Below are 19407 nucleotides of genomic sequence, written 5' to 3'. Positions count from 1 at the left end.
GCTTGTACTGGACAATAGTCCCTTTTACATAAATCTGTCTGGTTACTATGTTAACCTATTTTTGTTCTTTTCCATAATTTAAATTAATTTTATAATTAAATTTGCTGTATATAGAGTTCACAGGGCAAGGAAACACTGACTGGAAAGCATCAAAACAGTTGTTTAGGACCAAGAGGGTGTTAAGCTGTTGAAAAACAGCCTTTTTCAAGGATTTTACTTAAAAATGGGGGGGTCCAATATGTGCCTGCAATGGTTGCCTAGGTGACTCTTTGGAGTGGCTATTGCAGAATATCTGATGCTATGCAGCTAGATACCTTTTTGAGAAAGCCTGAAGGTAGAAAATCAAGGCAGCACCAGGAGGAATTCAGATGATGCATAATTTCTTCTTATAGCTGATAGGATCAAATCATGCTTATTGGATTGGTTTTAAGTGGACAACACAGACCTAACACCTGATGTGGAGGAACTGCCAGCTTGTCTAATTTGCTGAATTTTGACGATAAAGATTGGAGCTAATTCATTGCATGCCTTAGCAGATAAAGGTTCAGGGGTTACTGACTGAGGGGCTCGTTACTCTAAGCAAATAAAAACCAATAGTAAATGAGACATAAACACAGCAAAAGATAGTTTAAATAGTTCACATCTCGGTTATTTTTCCTGTTAGACACAAACATGCTGTGGTTTGTCATCTTGTAAACACATTGAGTGTTAACTTAAAGTTAATTTCACATTCAAGATCTTCAGAAACAAGATCCTTTTTAAAAATGTTTTTCTTTGTTTACTTCCTGAAGCCCAGCTGGTACAAATCAAGTGATGCTGCAGGTCATGCTCTGGCATTTGTGCTTCATGTGGAAACCATCTGAGGTTTGCCATCTGCTAACAAAACAAAACATTTCCCTCAGCCAAAAAAGTGTTTCAACCTGGGGATCAGCTTGTGAGATAATGTGGGTTTGTTTGGGAGCTGTTGAGTTCTTAAACCATACAGATGTTTTCTGTATGGTTTAAGAACTCACCAACTCCCAAACAAACAAAGAACGAAAAAATTGGAGATTGTTTTCCTTCTCTTATTTTATATTTTTAAATCAAACAATTAAAAGGTTTGTAAATTGAGAATACATGCATTTATTGAAAAACTTTCAAAAATTTGCAAATAAAATGTCTCAAATAACATGACTTCTTGTAATCAAAAGAAAATTGCCCCTTAACATCTGATATTTCAGATCAGAAATCAGGCTCATTCACTTCTTATCACAATTAAGCTGTCAAACAGCTTCACTTTCAACAAACTACAACCAAGAATAATATTTGGTTAAATGAAATAAAAAACGTTATTCAAATTCTAGATTAATCATACAAAAGGCTTATAAAAAATAGCGGCCTAAAATGGCAGTGTCCCAATAATTTAGAAAATAAATCTTTATGGCATTTTCACATGAGAACAAGGTTACAAAATGTAACCAAAACATTCACTCATTAAATACAATATGCCATTTTATCAAATATAACTATGGTATTGGGTAGGTTTTCACACAATATCCTTTCCATATACAGACAGTTACTTACTTACATACGACTGAATCATCAACCCTGTATCAAACGTTGGAAAGAAGTAAATACTGAATCGTTACTATGAATATCAACTAAAGGCAAACACTCTCACAATCCCAACTGTTCATTAACAGAAAGTAAAGCAGTTGTCAAGTCTCAGGGTTTCCACTGAATGTGGAATAATACAAAAAAAAAGATCCATGCAAAAGTGCAGTAGGAGGCTGAAGGCGTTCCTCCACTAAAGGCAACTCATTTCTCTGGAATGTTGTAGAAATTTACCCAGTTACTATTCAAGTGGACACATAATGGCTCTTGGCTTCATAATTATCTCATGGTAAATAAATCTAGGCACTTTGTTTAGCGTTGGCTGAGGGCAACTGGGCACAACTGAAGTTCTCGGCACAGAGCTTAGAAGTCTAAATGTGTGTGTAAAGGTTGTTGTTTTTCAAGTTGACAATAGTATGTTTAAGTATCAGCTGTGCAATTTTAATCAAAATGGGAAAAAGCATCTTTGAAGCGTCCTCAGGGACAAAAAAAGATTGTAGAGGTGCTGTCAGCCATCAGTAATTGAGAATCTGCACATCAAACAGATCACACACACCCTCACTGTCGTCCAAGTTGAAGCTATAGTCTATTCCTGCGTGAGGAGAGAGGAGCATCGATAAGACAATATATCATAGACATTGACGGTGCTGAGAGGAGGCGAAACTGACTTTGGTGATCAAAGCTTTGATTCCAATATTTTAGTTTATGATCATATATCTGCAAAACTAATGACATTCCTCAACCTCATCAACCTCAACAGTACTTCATTTAGTGCTTATTTAGAATGCTAAACACACTAAACTAAGTGTGTAAATTGAACATGGTAAACATTACACCTACTTATTATCAGCATTTTAACAGTGTGAGCATGTTACCTAGCATTAAACTAAAATCACTGCTTTGTCTAAGTTTAATCTCACAAAGGTGCTAGCATGGCTGTAGACATTTTTTGTTGACTATCCTTTTAAATATACTGTAATTGCAAATACTTGTTGACATAATTATTCATTTATAAAGTCAGTTAAGGTTTTGAGATACTTACCATCACTGGACATTAGCTCATCAATCAGGTCAACAGCTCCTACAAGAGAATTCAAAAAATCTGTTTCTATTTCACAGTAAACATTCACTGGTAAAGGAAAGGCAGCATATTTATATAGTACTTTTCACATCCCAGCAATTCAAAATGCTTTACATAAAACACTATGTAACAATAATTCCTAACTCAGGATGTCACGATTTCAATTTTAATTCAATATCCACCGAATTATGTCACGATCTCAAACTTAAAATCAAAAAAATGGAATCGTCGGTGCCGCCACACCCTCATGTCACGTCCGGTAGGCTTGCCAAGCTGAAAAAAACACGTGTTGAAGTGCTGCGAGTCAACCTACTCAAACTAAGCTACAGTCAGTCAAAAGATAGCATGGCCACTGCAGGAGACCCATTTACAGAACTTGAACCCCTCCTCTTTCACTGAAGTCAATTGTGTGGAAGCATTCATGATTTCCAGTGAGTTACTGTATGACAACGTTCGTTTTGTCGACAAAAAAAAACACAGTTTGCAGTTCCTATGTGCCTGAACCATATTCTTCCATTGGCAGCTTGACTAACATGGCAGCTGCATTCTCAGTAACAGGACAATCTGCAAGAAACATGTTGCTCATAAATCAATTAAATAGCAGGGATAGCACCGTTTGGCTTAGTTATCAATGCCGCTAGCATCGTGGCTAAAATCTTTTTGCTTTATTTTTTGACAAATGGTTTCGGCTGTGCTTTCTAACATTATGTCATTGTGCTAACCAAGCACTGTTAACATTTACAACAAAGCCACTTCACCACACTGGTAAATTGTGTTTTATTACAGAGTTCTCTGTGGATTTGTGTTTGTCGCTGTGTTCTCGTGGTGAAATATAATGTAAACAGGGACCGTCGTGCTGGAAATCCAATGTACCAAGACATAGGTCCCCTTCAAGGCCAGGCTAATGTTGGAAGTCTCTCTAGTGGACAGAACGTGTAACAACAACCACATGTTTATAGTGGCACTGACAATGTATACACCTGAATAGTGTAGTTCATATTAATAACAGGCTGCATTTGAGCAAAAAACGGAATAACGACAAGCTTAGAGCTTAAAGTAGTTACAGAACTATAACTGAAACTAATGTGAAGCAGACATTAAATTGCCCCTGAGCTTCACTGCTGGATGCAATAGCAGAGTGAACAGTATAGCTGTGTTCACATTCCTGTGCCTTACCCTCTCTGTCTTCCTTCATGTGGTATCCAGCAGCGTTGAGCTTCAGCAGGCTGCTCATGTCCAGTACAGACTGGAACTCGGGGCCTGCCAGGTCCATCTGCTGCTGCTCCAACGCTGCTGCTGACTGACTGGGACAGTCTGCAGGGAGCATTAGAAGTGCAACAACAATACTTACAACAATGCTCTACAGCAAAGCACCTTGTGGAAAATGAAACCTGCAACATTACAGGTTTAGTTATCTGGACGTAGAGTTATTGGAAGAGGATGTGAAGCACTGCGAAGGAGACAACCTCAACAATCAGCTGTGTTCAAATGAACCCTCTGGACTGGTCAAGTCCACGAGGGTCTGGGCAGCGCTATCCATAAAGGACTTGAGTTTTTCTATGGAAAATAAGTAAGTAAAAGTAGTTCTGAACAGTTCCTAACGGTATACTGGCAACACATGCATAATAAGTACAGCATTATGTGTTGCCACAACAGACATTTCCCTTTACATCACAATAACATTTGTTTGGCAAAATATCACAAATCCAAAGTTTTCAGCCTCTCCACATTATGTTTTTGCAATATCAAATGTTCCAAAACCAATAAACTTACAACAATAATGAAAAAAACAATGTGATCAAAAAATAAATATGGTGCATATTATTTTACATGTGAGATTAATACCCTTACAGATAGATCTGTAATTAACCAAGAGTCAGATGAGAAGATTGATACCACACTAACATCTGTCCAGTAAATATTAAGCCAGCAGCAGGTAGCTTAACCAAGCAAAAAGACTCCAGGGAGTAGTCCCACACATAACCCTCTCCACTGTCTACACATCTTGCTATTTTTACTTGGCTCTGTTAGGATGCAAGTTTGTCGATGGAAATGCAGTCTGTCCATCCGGTTGGCTTACGGAAACAGGGCAACGCAAGGTGCCACATACACGTCTCTTCCACCTGTTACAGTGCAGCAAATCTGCCTCATCATTTTCATTGTTCATGCAAGTAGATAGCATGCCAAGATCAAATCAGAAACGGCAAGGCTTCAAATTCTGGATGAATGATTCTACATAAGTTCCATACTGTATGCAAGAACAGCATGTCCTTTCTAAATTCTCTACCTGTTGTTACTTTCTTACCAATACAACTGTTGTGGAGGGTTTATAGAAACCTTACCTGTTCATGAGCTGCCAAACTAGATCCTTTTATCCAGAAGAAATTATACAGAACATTCACAAGTTAAGGCTGATGTAGAAAAAGGCCTTTAAAAGAAGGTTTTAACCCTCCCTCATTACATTTTCTTAAATGTTCTACATTCCGACTAACAGAGGAAGGATTTTAGGCATTCCAAACGTTGGGTTTACGAAGTTTAAATATCATTCTAATGGCTTGGCCTTTGCTGCCATATCTGTTGTACTTGATAAATAAAATAGTCACTCAAATGAGAACACCTGTGGTTTTACTTGTGTTAGTACATGTCCCACTATTGACCATTTTCTATAAAATAAGATTTAAGAGTTTTTTTTCTAATGGTCCAGACAACCATTCGTTGGGGCTTATTTTAACTGCATAATGAAAATCAACTTCAACTTTATATTTGCTTGGGATAAGTAAGCCGTCACGACTGACACAGTGTCAGTTATATTATGATGACATAGTGTTATAGATGTAAGACTGACATGTCCTTGCATATCAGGACAAGCTGACATCCGATATTTCTGAGTCAGCATTTGTTTCACAATGGCAACGTTTGCTTACCGTTTGTCATCAGGATTTGATTTCCTAACAACTCAGCAACGCAATACTTTCAGTTATTGGACACAGTCATGTCTTTGAATACATCAGATGTTTGAAAAAGTGTCTCTGCCCATATTTAGTCATCATTGAAGGCACAAAATTTTACTCTCAGTATTTCTGTGGCCATCCAACACTATTTCATGATATGACAACGAAACAAAAGTGATAACTAATTACTGGACTTATGGGGTGTAGGATGTCTGCTGGGTCATGGCGGAAGGATTTGAGAAAGAAAAATGAAACTGCCAGTGTAACAGTACTTTGGGGTTATTGCAAAGCTAGCTTCTCTGTATAGGCCACTGTTTATTCAATGTGTAAAGGATTCATTTCATGTGAGGCTTTTCAGACATTCAGACATTAACTAAACTAAAAAGGTTAACCCTGACTAATATTTTATTAATTGTTATAAGCTATTGAACCTGTGGCTGGCTATTTTCATTGATTCCTTTCGGTTATTAAGCTTCTACTGTATGTATAATATGTGTTTCTGCAAAAAATATAAAACTGTCAAAGTTTACTCACTGCAACCTAAGAAAAGCCATTAAAAGTCAGTGACAATCGCGTGTGAGGGTTTTCTAGAATAACTTTATAAGCGTTAAAATCCTAAAAGTCCTTGTGCTTACCCATCTGCACATCAGGAGGAGTGGATGATGGTGTCAGTACTTCATGTTCCGGCAGCACCATCTGGTGGTCTGATTCAACAGAGTCCTGGCTGCAGTAAGAGGAGGTAGTGTTGGAGTACACGGACGTGGAGAGAGGAAACCTCTGCAGGCTGGCGGGGGTGCTGGGTGGAGTTGGCATTGGACAGATGTCGTCAGTGGGTGGCACAGAGAAGACCACAGGTATAGTGGAGTCTGAATCCCTGTTGATGAGCATGACCTGGATGGGAGCTGAGTGGCTGCGCATGTTCACCTGGTACTTCTGACCACTCTGGCCCTAAAGAGCAACAGTGTGGAGATACTTGTGTCATTATGACAGTAGATATAATCAATTGTTTTATTTACAATAGATCAAATGCCTATTTATATGTGAAGGGATGCTTGTAGTGACAAACCCACTGGAATATATCAGACAATGTAGCAGGTTTTCCTATCGCATCATAGAATCTTTAAAGGTATTTTTTTTAGTTTATGGCTATAATTGTACTATTGGTTCCCTTCCACCACTCTCTTCGCACCTACACTGACATTAGCCGCAGCTGTGCAAAAAAGCTGTAAAAACCCCACTGTGCACTACCTGCTCAGCACCAAACGGCAGACGGACAACATTAGCAACTAGCTGGTGAACACACTAGACCATTTTTATCAGCTGAAGAGACGGATATTTCTCTCAGGAGTTAAGAGACCAAAACATTAGTTAAAAGAGAGTGAATATTGATTCACATTCATCAGGTGGGTAGTAACATGACCCCAAGTGAAGCCTAATATTACTCTGTGTCTGTTGATATTTAAATTGGGCAACCATTTGCCAACATCTGCACCAAATCAACCAAAAAGGTGATGATGTGTTTCGATCACAACTGTTTTCCGCTTCTCCCAAGTGGCTGCAAGTTAAATATCTTCACAGATGAGAACAGTCAATTAGGCTAGGATGTTTATGAATCTAAGCTGAAGAACAGCCCCTCTGTAGTGTCTCACTGAAGTTTAGTCTCTATTTAGCTCTATCGTTTTCTATTTCCAGTTAGACATCACATGCCACAAGAAGGGTATTATTGCATTAGCCTGCTTTTAGAACAGGCTACATGTGGTTGGAATAAATAGGATTAATTCCTGTCTAGTGACTATTAATCATAACATGGTACACAACAAAAGTCCATTTATCCCAATCAAACAATCTTGTAAGAAGAGACCAACCGTTTCAGGTAGCGGGACCTCCAACTGAGTCCCAGCCGGAGCCACGACAGCAAGCAGAGTGTCCCCTTTGAAGGCATTGCAGATGTCTTCATGTGTGACAAATTTATAAGTGGAGAGGTGTTAAGGAAACATGAGCAGGATTACTTATGGGAGGAAAATGGAGCCAATAAACATGAGAAACAAGACTGTGAGCATTGTATGTCAGGATTAGCCTGGCTGGGATTTCACAAGAGACTGACAATAGCAATTATATTAATAATCCTCACTTTATAGCATTTCGGTTTTCAATAGGCAAACAATGTTAAGAAATATTAAGTAGAGATTTGTGAGACCAAAAGAAGCAAGATCAATGGAATCAAATGTGAAACATCAGTAGTAAATGTTTAAAACACTCAAATTTGTTTGGTCCAACATTTGGTTGCTTTTTGGAGGAATGGTGGTGTATCCACTTTTAACTTCCCTAAACATTTTAATGCAGTTTGTGTACTCAATATTAAAGAGTGAAGAAACGAAAAACAAAACAAAAATGGAACAACCTTAGGTACATACTTAGGTCTAGTTATAGGTACAAGCTAAACATTTCCATTTCATAATAAATAGCATTAAAAAGGATATGTGCTGGTGAGGGGACTGTGGTTCAGGTGTTTGATGTTCTCCTCTAGCCATGTCTTTTGGTTGTCCAGCTCTTTCTCCTGGGCTTCAAGCTCAGAGATTTGGCCCTTTAAAACCTTCACGCGCTCCAGCACCTCCTGAGTTTGGCTGCCAGAGTTCTCTCCCCTGGACACAAGGAAAATAAAAGATCTTCAGAGAGGAAAGCATGATATATGAACCCATGATGTATACTAGCAATGTTTTACCCCATTTTGGCATGTTAACAGCTGTGTCGAAATTAAGTTAGGCTGCTAAAAGCGTGAACTTGTCTGAATTCATCAGCTGCTAAGCCTAAGGTGAGTAAAAAAAAGATGCTACTTTTCATATACAGCAGCATAGAAAGTGCTAAGACGTTTCACACTGACAACATTCACAAGTTCAAAGACATTGAAGGCATTTACTTTTCATAGGAAAGTAAATATTTTACGTATTTTAAAATATATACAGTTTTTTCACACCTCCACTGGATTATGTTCTTGTTTTTCTTCTCGATTAACCCCACTCCTTCCAGTACGTTGGTGATGTCATAAATCCTCCTCTTCTGTTTCACTGCCAAGCTGTCTGCAGCCTGTAAATTAAGACAGATATTTCCATAAAAGTGCTTGCTGAGTGGCAGCTTAATATGAGTGCTTGTTGACAAGATACATTACAAACACTTTGACCAGGCTTTGACGGGAAACCCCAAATTTCTTTGGCAAACATTTCTTGAGATATGAAAGAAAGGCTTGAATAAAGCCAACAGATGAAGGATTTGGCAAATTAAGCTGCACAAAGAAAATAAAACCCCTTGACAGTTATACAACAGAAGAGGAAGAAGGAGGAGGGAAAGGGGCTACTGTGTAAACATTACCCAGCTTTGGCGCGTAAGAAGGGAGGGAAAACTATTTATGAAAAGATGGTACATTTGTATAAGACACTTCAGGTAGGTCTGGCAAAGATATATCCACAAGTCTTAACACTTAGGTCAGCTTGTAGATGGTACAACAAAGTCTTTCAAAAAACCTTGACCATTCACTGTTAGCTGATAGCAGACAGCCAGAGGAAAACTGATTTGAGAGATGATAGGAAGGACATCTTTAGGAGGTATAGTTAGTGTGTGTGTGTGTGTATGTGTATATATATATATATATATATATATATAAACTCAAAATGATAAATCTATTTTCTAAATATTGCCCAATTCATTTTTCTGTCAATGACTAATCGTAGCAGCTAACTGGCACAATGACTTAAAAAGAAGATGGTGCTACACCACAGGTTCCCAATGTTAGGGGTCTGAACCTCCCAGAGGCTCATAAAATAAATCTTAAAGATAACCGTAGCTAATCAGAAAAACACACACAATAACATTTCTTCTTTTATTTTAAGACATTCCTCTTAATCTTAACATTTTTTCCCCCATATGTGAATTTTGATAGTTGTACCTTTTCTAGGTAATGCATCACTCATTGGTTACCCTTGTAATAACCCATAGATCTATGCAAATGGTGACACTGGTTCAGTGTAAGGTCGTTTTGTATTGTGGTGTTAAGATCCAAAAAGACTAGGACCCAGCTGACCCACTGTGCTGGACAGCTCAGACTGGTGCCAAACTGTTGACAAAAATGGTGTATTGAAGTGGTTATATATAGTAGTCGTTTCCCAAATTTCTGGGGAACTTCACAGGCCATTAAAAGGGGTTTTCAAGAGAGTGAATTTGAGCTGCCGTGGGCTTTCCCCTCTTTTTCATTATCTAAAGCCTAAAGTCTAGTTTTCTTTCAGACTACTTGAATTACAATATGATGAATGGATGTTTTGCAAACGACGCCAAAAAAGTGCCCACCACAGCTTTAACATTAGCAATCCCATGTCAATCTGATTTGATTGGGCTACTTTTATTCGGGTTAATTTAAAAAAGGTTCCATCATACATGTTCTCTTAATACATCCATAATACACTTACCCGATTATAATTAACATTGAGTTTAACGGGACTGCCTCAAGATTTGAGGCTCGTTTTGTTCTTTAGAGGGGAGATCAATAATCCGAAAAAAACATTTTTGGTACCCCTAGCGTCACTGTTAACAGTATAAAGTTGTTTACTGCCATTAAATGTACAAACTGTTAAAGTTAGGTAGCTACACACACCCCTGTTACCTGGTAATGTCAACATAACCACTCTCAACTGCTTGTGAGTTCGTGTTATTGAACCCACAAACGAGGAGGTAACGCTAACGTTAATGGCGGCTAGTCCACCTGTTAGCTAGGCAAATCAATGCACCTGACTGGCCCCGTTGGTGACTGACAGCCCTTTGTTCCCAAGGTGGCACTAAAGAACACCGATAAATTCCCCCCACCAACAGCAACACTGAGCAGCCTGCTCTTGCCGTTTTACCCACCACTTTCAAATCAAGGACGCCATCCTTCGCTTCTTGAAGCAGACTGACAAACTTCATGGTGAGGAGCCCCAAACTTTTCTCGTGGCGACTCGGTGTCGTGCGTGCAGTCTCCCTTGTCTCAAAATCCATCTTCTTTCTATAAAAGAGGGTCCTGCTTATTTTGCGTGAGCCGTCTATGTTTAACTACAAATAACGAACATTTCTCTCAAACGTTAGCTAGCTAGCTACGTCTCTGTTACCTGTTGGGTTTTAAATGAACGTTACGTTAGGTTACAGTTGCCGCGGCAACCCTTCGTCTTGCTCTTGCCCTCGATGGTGCCCCCCCCCGGCCCAACAATACTTTGACCCCGCCCCCCTCTTTTTAACCGGACAGACAACATGATCTTGCTGATCCTTCGGTGCTGACAGAGGAAAGACTTGTAAAAAAAGGAATTGTTAGTCATTGTAAGGGAAGTCAAAATTTAGAGCTAAAGAAAGAGTAAGTTTACTATCATAGTTATCATTTCTTACTTACACTACTTAGTATTCCATATTAAGCTTCCAAAACATAACATTTTAGTCAATTATTGTGTCACTGATGCTTGTTTGACTGTTGAAGATGAGATTCCTCTTAACAGATTCATTGTACCATATATTTCATACAATTTAAACTGAGGTACATCTGTCCATTCCCAAGTGTTCACAATTTATTGTCTTCATAAATAACACAATAGACACCGTGTACAATTACCTAAACAAACTAATGATTTCATTAATTTCTTGTTTTAAACCATTTTTCTTGAATCTACCTTTTTGTGTTTTTTTTTTATATTCACATTGTTGGATATACTGAATAAAAATAAAGTTTTATTTTTATTATTATTTACCACTGAACCCTGCAGTCTCATCTTGTATATTAAATTTGGTATTTATAATTTAAAGAAAAGAAAAACATATGCTCAAGAGAAATTTATTATATAAATCATGATACACTAAAATACAACAATAACTTAACATAAAACATCAATAAAAAAATAAGAGGTAAATGGATTCATTTAAAAAATAAAATGTTCCTCCAATTTTTAATTCATACGTTGCCATAGTTGCAAAAATCGTATAACCTTGTGTTAAAACTTAAAAGTCTTTTAGTACACTTGTGAGACGTTTCATTTTCTCCTCCATGATTCGCTTGTTAGTTTCAGTCTCCTCCAGGAGCTGACGCATCTCTTCCTCCACTTCAAATACCTGAGGACACACACACACACACACACACACACACACACACACACACACACACACACACACACACACACACACACACACACACACACACACACACACACACACACACACACACACACACACACACACACACACACACACACACAGAGAGAGATGAAGCAGGTAAAACAAATATAAATACTATTTTAATAGGAACCCTCAATCATAAACTGATTTAACCTTAATTAACGTCACAGTTAAGGGGCTAGACTTTAAGGGCTTTTGTTTATAATTATCACATATGAACACACTGGCCCAAAGCACCTGTCCTTGCTTTCCAACCTGGAGAAAGTTAGTAGTGTATATATTTTACCTTCTGATTGGCTTGTTCAATACGTTTCTGCTTCTCATTCGCTAGTTGAAGCAGCTCAGCTTGATGGGCAGCCTGGCCAGACTCTAGCTGTCGACGAAATGCATCATCCACACAGTGTAACTTCTCTACTGCAGCTCTGCAAGAGCAACAACAACCAATTAAAAAGAATGTTAAGGCACGTGGAGGATACAGTCCTAACTGCTTCAGGTATAATGAGCATTTTTTTAGGTTGACGGCCCCAGAAATGAAGCACTGAGATTAGTGTTGTAACCGTGCAAAACAATTCACGGTTCAGTATGTAGAGGAGTTTTGGGGTCACAGTTCGGTATATTTTTGATACAACAGGGAAAACAAAACAAAAATGCCAAAAATAACTTATTTCATTTATTTTGAAAATGTGTGTGATAGTGACTCATTGGCCATTCTTACTGTAACAGTTAAGGCACTCAAATGCTGGCATATTGTTAATAAGAAAAAAAATAACAATTACACCCATGTGACATAAACTAATATTTTATTAAATTGTGTCACTAATTGCTTCTGTCTCAATGCATGATTATGATTTGACCACACCACAATTATGAGTCTTCAGAGTTCTCTAGCTTTTGTATTTAGAAAAAAGATAGAAGAGCCGTGTATTGAACCCAATAGTCATTTCTGCCCTAAAACATTTCAGAGGAAGACCTACTGTATTTTCCTTTTAGGCTATTGAGGAAAAGCATTGTACCAGATTTCTTGACATAGAAAACCTTCAGGATTAAAGAAAGCTGCAGAGCAGCCTCCACCTGTCCCCAGCACAATGATTTGACAACCGTGTGCACATTGTGGTTGTTATGGAAATATAGAGTTTCTTCTTCTGCTTTCTTGTGACTGACTTTATGCAGGATAATCACAGCATCTACAAAACTGTGCCTACGCTGTGAAAACAAGTTGTTTTAAACTTAATAGAAAACAAGCAAATACAGCCACTATATACGTTTTATGGGGAATAAGACATGACTTGATAACTATACACAGGCCCAAAACATAACAGAAAACAGCGGATTTCTGAAGAATTTTAAAGGGAAATTTTTGCTCTTATGTGATGTTGTATCATACTTGTGTGCTTCTGTTGCTTTATCTCTTTCTTCCAGCAGCACGCGTTCCTTGGAATCAAAGTTCTCCTTCATGCGCTTCACCTGGTTCTCCAGACGAGTGAGCATGTCTGCCTTCGCCTGCCACTTCTTACTGGAGTCACTAGTAGAAAAAATACAATATAATGATAGTGGAGAAATTGATGTAAAAAGTAGACATTAGGGGGAGCGGTCTCAGGCCATCAGCTGTAGAGATCTGTACTCTAACCAATATGACATCATCAGTTATTCCTATTAAAGGAGACCTTTTATGCTTTCCCGTATTTTTTGTCATATCTATCACTCGGCTCATAATTACATCATACCATGCCGGTTTTCTATACAGTGGCTTGAGAAAGTTTACACACCATTTTTTTTAACCATACATAGAGCAAGAGATTTCCATAAGATTGTCTCTCAATGCAAATCAAACCAGCTAATAAGCTGACTGAAATCAAACCATGCCAAACTCTAGGTATGGTGACGGTTATGTGATGATGGTTAGTTTAAATCCAAAGGCCAAGGGAACTTTATCAGGATGAATAGTATCCTGATCCATGAAATAACTGGCCTTTAAAAATCTGCCTTCTTCTATGGGAATTGAACATAGGGGTGTCTATACTCAGGCCCCCTGTATTTCAAGGAAGAACATTTATTAATTTACGATACATTATTCTTTCACAAAGAAAATAGGTGTCCTTAAAAGGTTGGATTTTCCTTTTTTTTTTTTTTGTTAATTAAGGCAGTAAAATCAACTTCCAAAAGAAAAAGAATTTCCAAAAAGGTTTTTAATTCCTCTTTTTAAATCAACTTTAGCATGGGTGTGTAAATAATTTTTATATATTCTAAATTTCCCTTCATTTCTTGTTGTCCCATTATTATTTTTCTCTCATGTTTAATTCTCTTATGAACATGGAAAAGTGGATTGGCTTGCTTTGTGCAAATGTTTTTTTATTGAAAACAACGATGGCATATACCCAACTGTAGTGTTCAATTTCACACGCAACATTCTCACTTGGAGCAAATAATCTCACACAATGTAACACTCTACAATCTACATTAATAAAAAGTTGAAAAAAATACTTTGACAAGGGGGCGGACAATTCGCATCTGCTGTGTGCTTGGCCATCAAGTGGTATTTCAGACTGGACGAGCTAAGATGATAGCTCAGTTCACAGCGACAAAACACACAGATCACTTTGGTTTTGTCAATGGAACCATTTGGCAACTTTTTAAAAGTAAACTTTCCATTCAGAATGTTATTGGAATCCATTTCAGCGTCTTGCACTCGTCATTCGCTCAAAAAGTAACATTAATACTCTTTGGCTGGCTCAAAAGCCCAAACAAGTGTGTGCGGCGTGTCTGTTGTTTTGTTTCCAATCTAGCAAGTACCGGTGTTTTTCTAACGTTACTAGCAACAGCATGTGGAAAAAAACAAAGTTTGCTAGGCCAAAAAGAACGTTAATCTCGTGATTAAAAAAAACTGATGCAGTTAAAATGGGTTGGCGTTAAGGCTGTTAATAACACATTTAACTGACAGCACTAATATATAGATACAATATAAATATTAAAAATCGGGGACTATTCAAATATTCGAGTATTCTTGGACTTTTGGGGAGTAGTTGATGACTACTAAACTACAATCTGTTAATGTCCTAGTACCATTTCACCATCCTCATCAACCCGAGTGCAGCAAATTTAACATTCCCTTCCACTGTTACACCAGTGACACCCAGCACTACCTCTCCACCAAACCCTCGTCCACTCTCCTGCCCACCTCCCTTCCAGATTGCATCTCTTAAATAAAAACCTGGCTCACACAAAACTTTCTCAAATTAAACAATAATAAAACCAAGGTTCTCTTCATTGGCACAAAATCTACTCTTTCCAAAACAGACAGTTTTTCTCTTACTGTTGAGGAAACTATTGCTCCGTCTCACGTTCTCCCAAGGTTAACAGTCTGGGTGTCATCATCGACAGCACACTATCCTTTCAACTCCATATCAATAACATTACCCGGTCTGCCTACTTCCACCTACTTCCACCTCCATCACCTCCGCCCCTCCCTTACCCCCCACACTGCCGCCATCCTTGTCCACAGTCTCGTCACTTCTCGTCTGGATTACTGCAGCTCTCTCCTCTTCGGTCTCACTCACAAACCCCTCCATAAACTTCAACTGGTCCAGAATTCAGTTGCCCGCATCATAACTCGAACCCCCTCCATCCACCACATCACTCCTGTCCTCCAACAGCTCCACTGGCTCCCGGTGCAGTTCCGTATCCAATTCAAAGTCCTACTGTTTGCATTCAAGGCCAACCACAACCTCGCCCCCCCATATTTGTCTGATCTTATCCAGCGTCCCACTCCCTCCCGCTTCCTCAGATCCTCTTCCTCCATACACCTATCTGTCCCCTTCGCCCGTCTCACCACCACGGGGAGCAGAGCATTCAGCCGCTCTGCTCCCCGTCTCCGGAACTTATTACCACCTCAACTCAGAAACATTGATTCATTCTCCCATTTCAAGTCTTAACTCAAAACACATTTAAAAAAACTGCCTATTCCACTTGAATGTCTAATGCTCTACCTTTTCTGGTGTTTTTGTTGTATAGTATTTTGTTGCTGTTTTTAATGAATGAATACCCTGTATGCTGTCCTTGAGTGCCAAGAAAGGCACCTTTAAATAAAATGTATTATTATTTAAAAACACAAAATGTATGAAAACTATTAAAAAAAAAATACCTAAAAACAATATGTAATAGGTCAATTTTTTCCTATGTTTGTGTATCAACATTATATCTAGTATGTTGATGTGTGTTTGTGGTAGAATGCTTGCCTGTAAACTCTTTTGATCTCCTCAAGCTCTGCCTCCCTGTCCTCCAGCTGCTGTTTCAGCTCCTCCTTGCGTAGACTCAGATGATCCAGCCGCTCCCTCAGCTCAGCCTGCCGAGCGGTTTCCTCCTCCAGCTGCTGCTGGAACCTCTTCTGAGCCTGAATAACCTCCTCGCGCTGCCTACGGATCTGATCATCGCGCTCCTGCAGGGCCTAAACAGCAGGGAGGCATAGGAGAACGTGAAATGGCTTCAGTTTGTCTAGATTAAAAACAGAATTAAACAGAAAGACGGAAAGGCAGACGGAAAGGCAGACAGATAAACACAAACTATATATTTAAATACGTATACATACATACACACACAAACAAGGCTCGAGGTAAAATGCAACTAAACTTTGAAGTAGTGGCAGGTTCTGGTATGATGGGCTCTTTTTGTTGTTTTGTTTTCTAAACAACACACTAATTTCAATAATCAAAACATCCCACTACCTCTTTGAGTTTGCGGATGGTCTCTGTCTGGTCATCAATGATTTTGGTTTTGATTTTTAGGGCATCGTTGTCCCTGTCACTCTGTTTCTTCTGAGTCTCCAGTTCATCGCCCAACACTTCTATCCTAGCCTCCAGACGTCCACGATCCTGAGCCAAAGACGCTCCTAACACAGAGAAAAACATTGATTTTAAATCGGATCTCATCTCTAATGATAGCAGTAATTAATGTTAACTTTTACTACTTTAAGGTCTATTCTATTATCTATGATTCTTTTGTTTATTTTTATCAGTTTGATTTCTATTTTGTTGTGGTGCATTTTATTGCCTTGTACATGGCATTTTTACAATGTACAATTAACTTGCCTGAAGTGTGTAAGAGTGCGTTTCTCCCAAATAACCACTAGATGACAGGCTTTACTTGATACAAATTAAATAAAAAGCTCAGCACATACAGTCCTAAACCAAACAGCTAATGTCTCCTTAATTCAGATACTAAAGTACACATTTAGGACTTGCTCTGCCTATGGCCAATATGATAACCTAGACATATGGGAAGACTTGTACTAGAAGTTGATAATAAACAACTAAAACTTGTCAATGTGTGCCATGCATTAACAGGCTCATCTGAAGTAGACAACAAGTGCCCTGTTGGACGTTTCTCACCTTGCTGAGCAAGCTCCTGGCCCCAGATCCTCCTCTCTGCCCTGAGGCCGTCGATCACTGACTCCTGAGCTGTGAGCTGAGACAACAGTCGTGCCTTGTCTTTCTTGAGCAATTCGAGCTGCAGGCCAAGACGTCGGTCCTGCTCCACCTCTGCTTCCAAGGAATGCAGCCGGCTCTGGCAGAGGGAAAGACAGAGAGACAGTATTAATGATTAACGGTCATAGACTTATACAGACTTTACTGTCATTCAACCGCACATTCACATATACATTTGAGCAATAATTGTGAGTTCATCAGTCTAATGACGGGGGGGATGAAGCTTTTGTGGAACCTGGTTGTAATGCATTTGAAGCTGCTGAACCTCTTGCCAAAGGGCAGCAGGGAGAACAGTCCATGGTTGGGGGGGGGGGGGGGGGGGTCCTTAGTGATTGACTGAGCCCTGGTCAGGCAGCGTCTGCAAGCAGTTTCATGGATGGAAGGAAGTGCCGTCCCGATGATTTTTTTTCCACTGTCCTCACCAATCTCTCTACATGTTTCCAGTCTGGGGCGGTGCAGGCCCCAGACCAGACAGAGATGCAGGTGGTCAGTATGCTCTCTATTGTCCCTCAGTAGAAAGTGGTGAGGATGGGAGGGGAGAGGTTTGCTCTTCTCATCCGACGCAGAAAGTGCAGACGCTGCTGTGCTCTCTTTACCTGAGCGGAGGTGAGGAGGGACCAGGTCAAAGTGTCTATGATCTGCACCCCCAGAAAATTTGATGCTGCTGACCTGTTCCACAGCAGCGCTGTTGATGGGGAGGGGGGTGTGATTTGGCTGATTTTTCCTGAAGTCAACGACTATCTTATTTGTTGACATTCAGGATTAGATTGTTTGTTTCACACCAGTCCACCAGGTGTTTCACCTCCTCTCTGTAGGCCAGTGCATTATTGTCCCTGATGAGACCCACCACTGTCGTGTCATCCGCATACTTAATTATGTGTTTGTACGGAACTTCGCACAGCAGACATGGGTCATCAGGGTGAAGAACAGTGTGCAGCGTATGCAGCCCTGGGGGAAACCAATGCTGAGGGAGATGATGCTGGAGGAGTTTTTTCCAACCCTCATAGACTGGGGTCTTTCTGTGAGGAAATCCAGCAGCCAGTTATACAGGGGGGTGTTGAGTCCAAGGGGGGGCAGTTTTCTCACCAGGTGCTGTGGGATGATTGTGTTGAATGCTAAGCTGAAATCCAGAAACAGCCTCGCACGTGGATGTTGTTCTTCTCCAGGTGTTTCAGGTTCAGATGGAGTGTGGAGGAGATGGCGTCCTCTGTGGAGCAGTTGAAGTAGTAAGCAAACTTTAGCGGATCAAAAGAGGGGGGGAGTTTGGAGATGATTTGGTCTTTCACCAGCCTCTTGAAGCACTTCATGAGGATGGGAGTAAGTGCGACAGGGCGGTAATCCTTGAGTGATGAAATTGTGGGGGTTTTGGGCACTGGTATGATGGTGGCAGTCTTGAAAAACAGGATGGGACAACAGCATGGGTCAGTGAGGCGTTAAATGTGTCAGTGAGGACGGCAGCCAGCTGGTCAGCACCCATCTCTGTATGTTATCAGAGCCTGCTGCTTTTTGTGTGTTCAGTCTTCAGTCCATGCACTCAAAACAGTACTGTAATGCTGACACAGACCCTGCAGGCCAGACCCTCACCTTGCTTTACAGTGAGTTTTTTTTCTGGTGAGCAGGGGCCTGTCTGCAGGAATTAGCATTACAGAGAGATGGTCTGCTGCCTTGAATTCTGCCTTGATGTTTGTGTAGAATCTGTCTAGTATGTTTGAGCCTCGGGTTGCAAAGTTCACATACTGTTCGAAATGGGGGAGAACTGTCTTTGTGTTGGCCTGATTAAATCATGTATACATTATAAAGTCGCCAGCAACAATGAAGACACCCTCTGGATGTGTAGTTTGCAAGTCACGGATGGAGCGGTAGAGCACACTCAAAGCCTCCTTGGAGTTAGCATCTAACCTATCTAATCTAACCTAAACCATCTGTGTCGTGGCTGACAGATGGAAAGGCAGCTGGACAATTCAGTATTCATGATGTCTCAAACTCTCCCAAAGGCAATCACTGATGCCCAGAACTGGTCGTCTCTATTGGATCCTATAGAGATATATACACTCACCGGCCACTTTATTAGGTACACCTGTCCAACTGCTCGTCAACACTTAATTTCTAAGCAGCCAATCACATG

General features: G+C 39.8%; 2 protein-coding genes across 2 annotated transcripts in view; both read right to left on the bottom strand.

Moving 5' to 3' along the window:
• Positions 1 to 1106: 1106 nt before the first annotated feature.
• e2f5 (E2F transcription factor 5) overlaps positions 1107 to 19407 on the bottom strand; it is a 19560-nt gene continuing 1259 nt past the window's right edge. Inside the window, exons 2-9 of the mRNA XM_034886731.1 lie at positions 10519 to 10757; positions 8600 to 8709; positions 8106 to 8267; positions 7491 to 7599; positions 6261 to 6573; positions 3851 to 3988; positions 2636 to 2674; positions 1107 to 2185 (exon numbers count right to left, since the gene is read on the bottom strand). Coding sequence (XP_034742622.1) covers positions 2109 to 2185; positions 2636 to 2674; positions 3851 to 3988; positions 6261 to 6573; positions 7491 to 7599; positions 8106 to 8267; positions 8600 to 8709; positions 10519 to 10647 — 1077 coding nt within the window. The 5' untranslated portion in view covers positions 10648 to 10757 and the 3' untranslated portion in view covers positions 1107 to 2108. The remainder of the gene's footprint in view (positions 2186 to 2635; positions 2675 to 3850; positions 3989 to 6260; positions 6574 to 7490; positions 7600 to 8105; positions 8268 to 8599; positions 8710 to 10518; positions 10758 to 19407) is intronic.
• The window catches only part of lrrcc1 (leucine rich repeat and coiled-coil centrosomal protein 1), a 21749-nt gene continuing 13793 nt past the window's right edge, over positions 11452 to 19407 (bottom strand). The window contains exons 14-19 of the mRNA XM_034886693.1: positions 17187 to 17361; positions 16524 to 16687; positions 16038 to 16246; positions 13190 to 13327; positions 12092 to 12227; positions 11452 to 11742 (exon numbers count right to left, since the gene is read on the bottom strand). Of these exons, the coding sequence (XP_034742584.1) occupies positions 11632 to 11742; positions 12092 to 12227; positions 13190 to 13327; positions 16038 to 16246; positions 16524 to 16687; positions 17187 to 17361 (933 nt within the window). The 3' untranslated portion in view covers positions 11452 to 11631. The remainder of the gene's footprint in view (positions 11743 to 12091; positions 12228 to 13189; positions 13328 to 16037; positions 16247 to 16523; positions 16688 to 17186; positions 17362 to 19407) is intronic.

Source organism: Etheostoma cragini, chromosome 12 (genome assembly GCF_013103735.1).
Source record: "Etheostoma cragini isolate CJK2018 chromosome 12, CSU_Ecrag_1.0, whole genome shotgun sequence".
Taxonomy (NCBI): domain Eukaryota; kingdom Metazoa; phylum Chordata; class Actinopteri; order Perciformes; family Percidae; genus Etheostoma; species Etheostoma cragini.
Note: the sequence above shows the minus strand (reverse complement) of the source record. Positions and strands in the feature narration are given on the sequence as shown.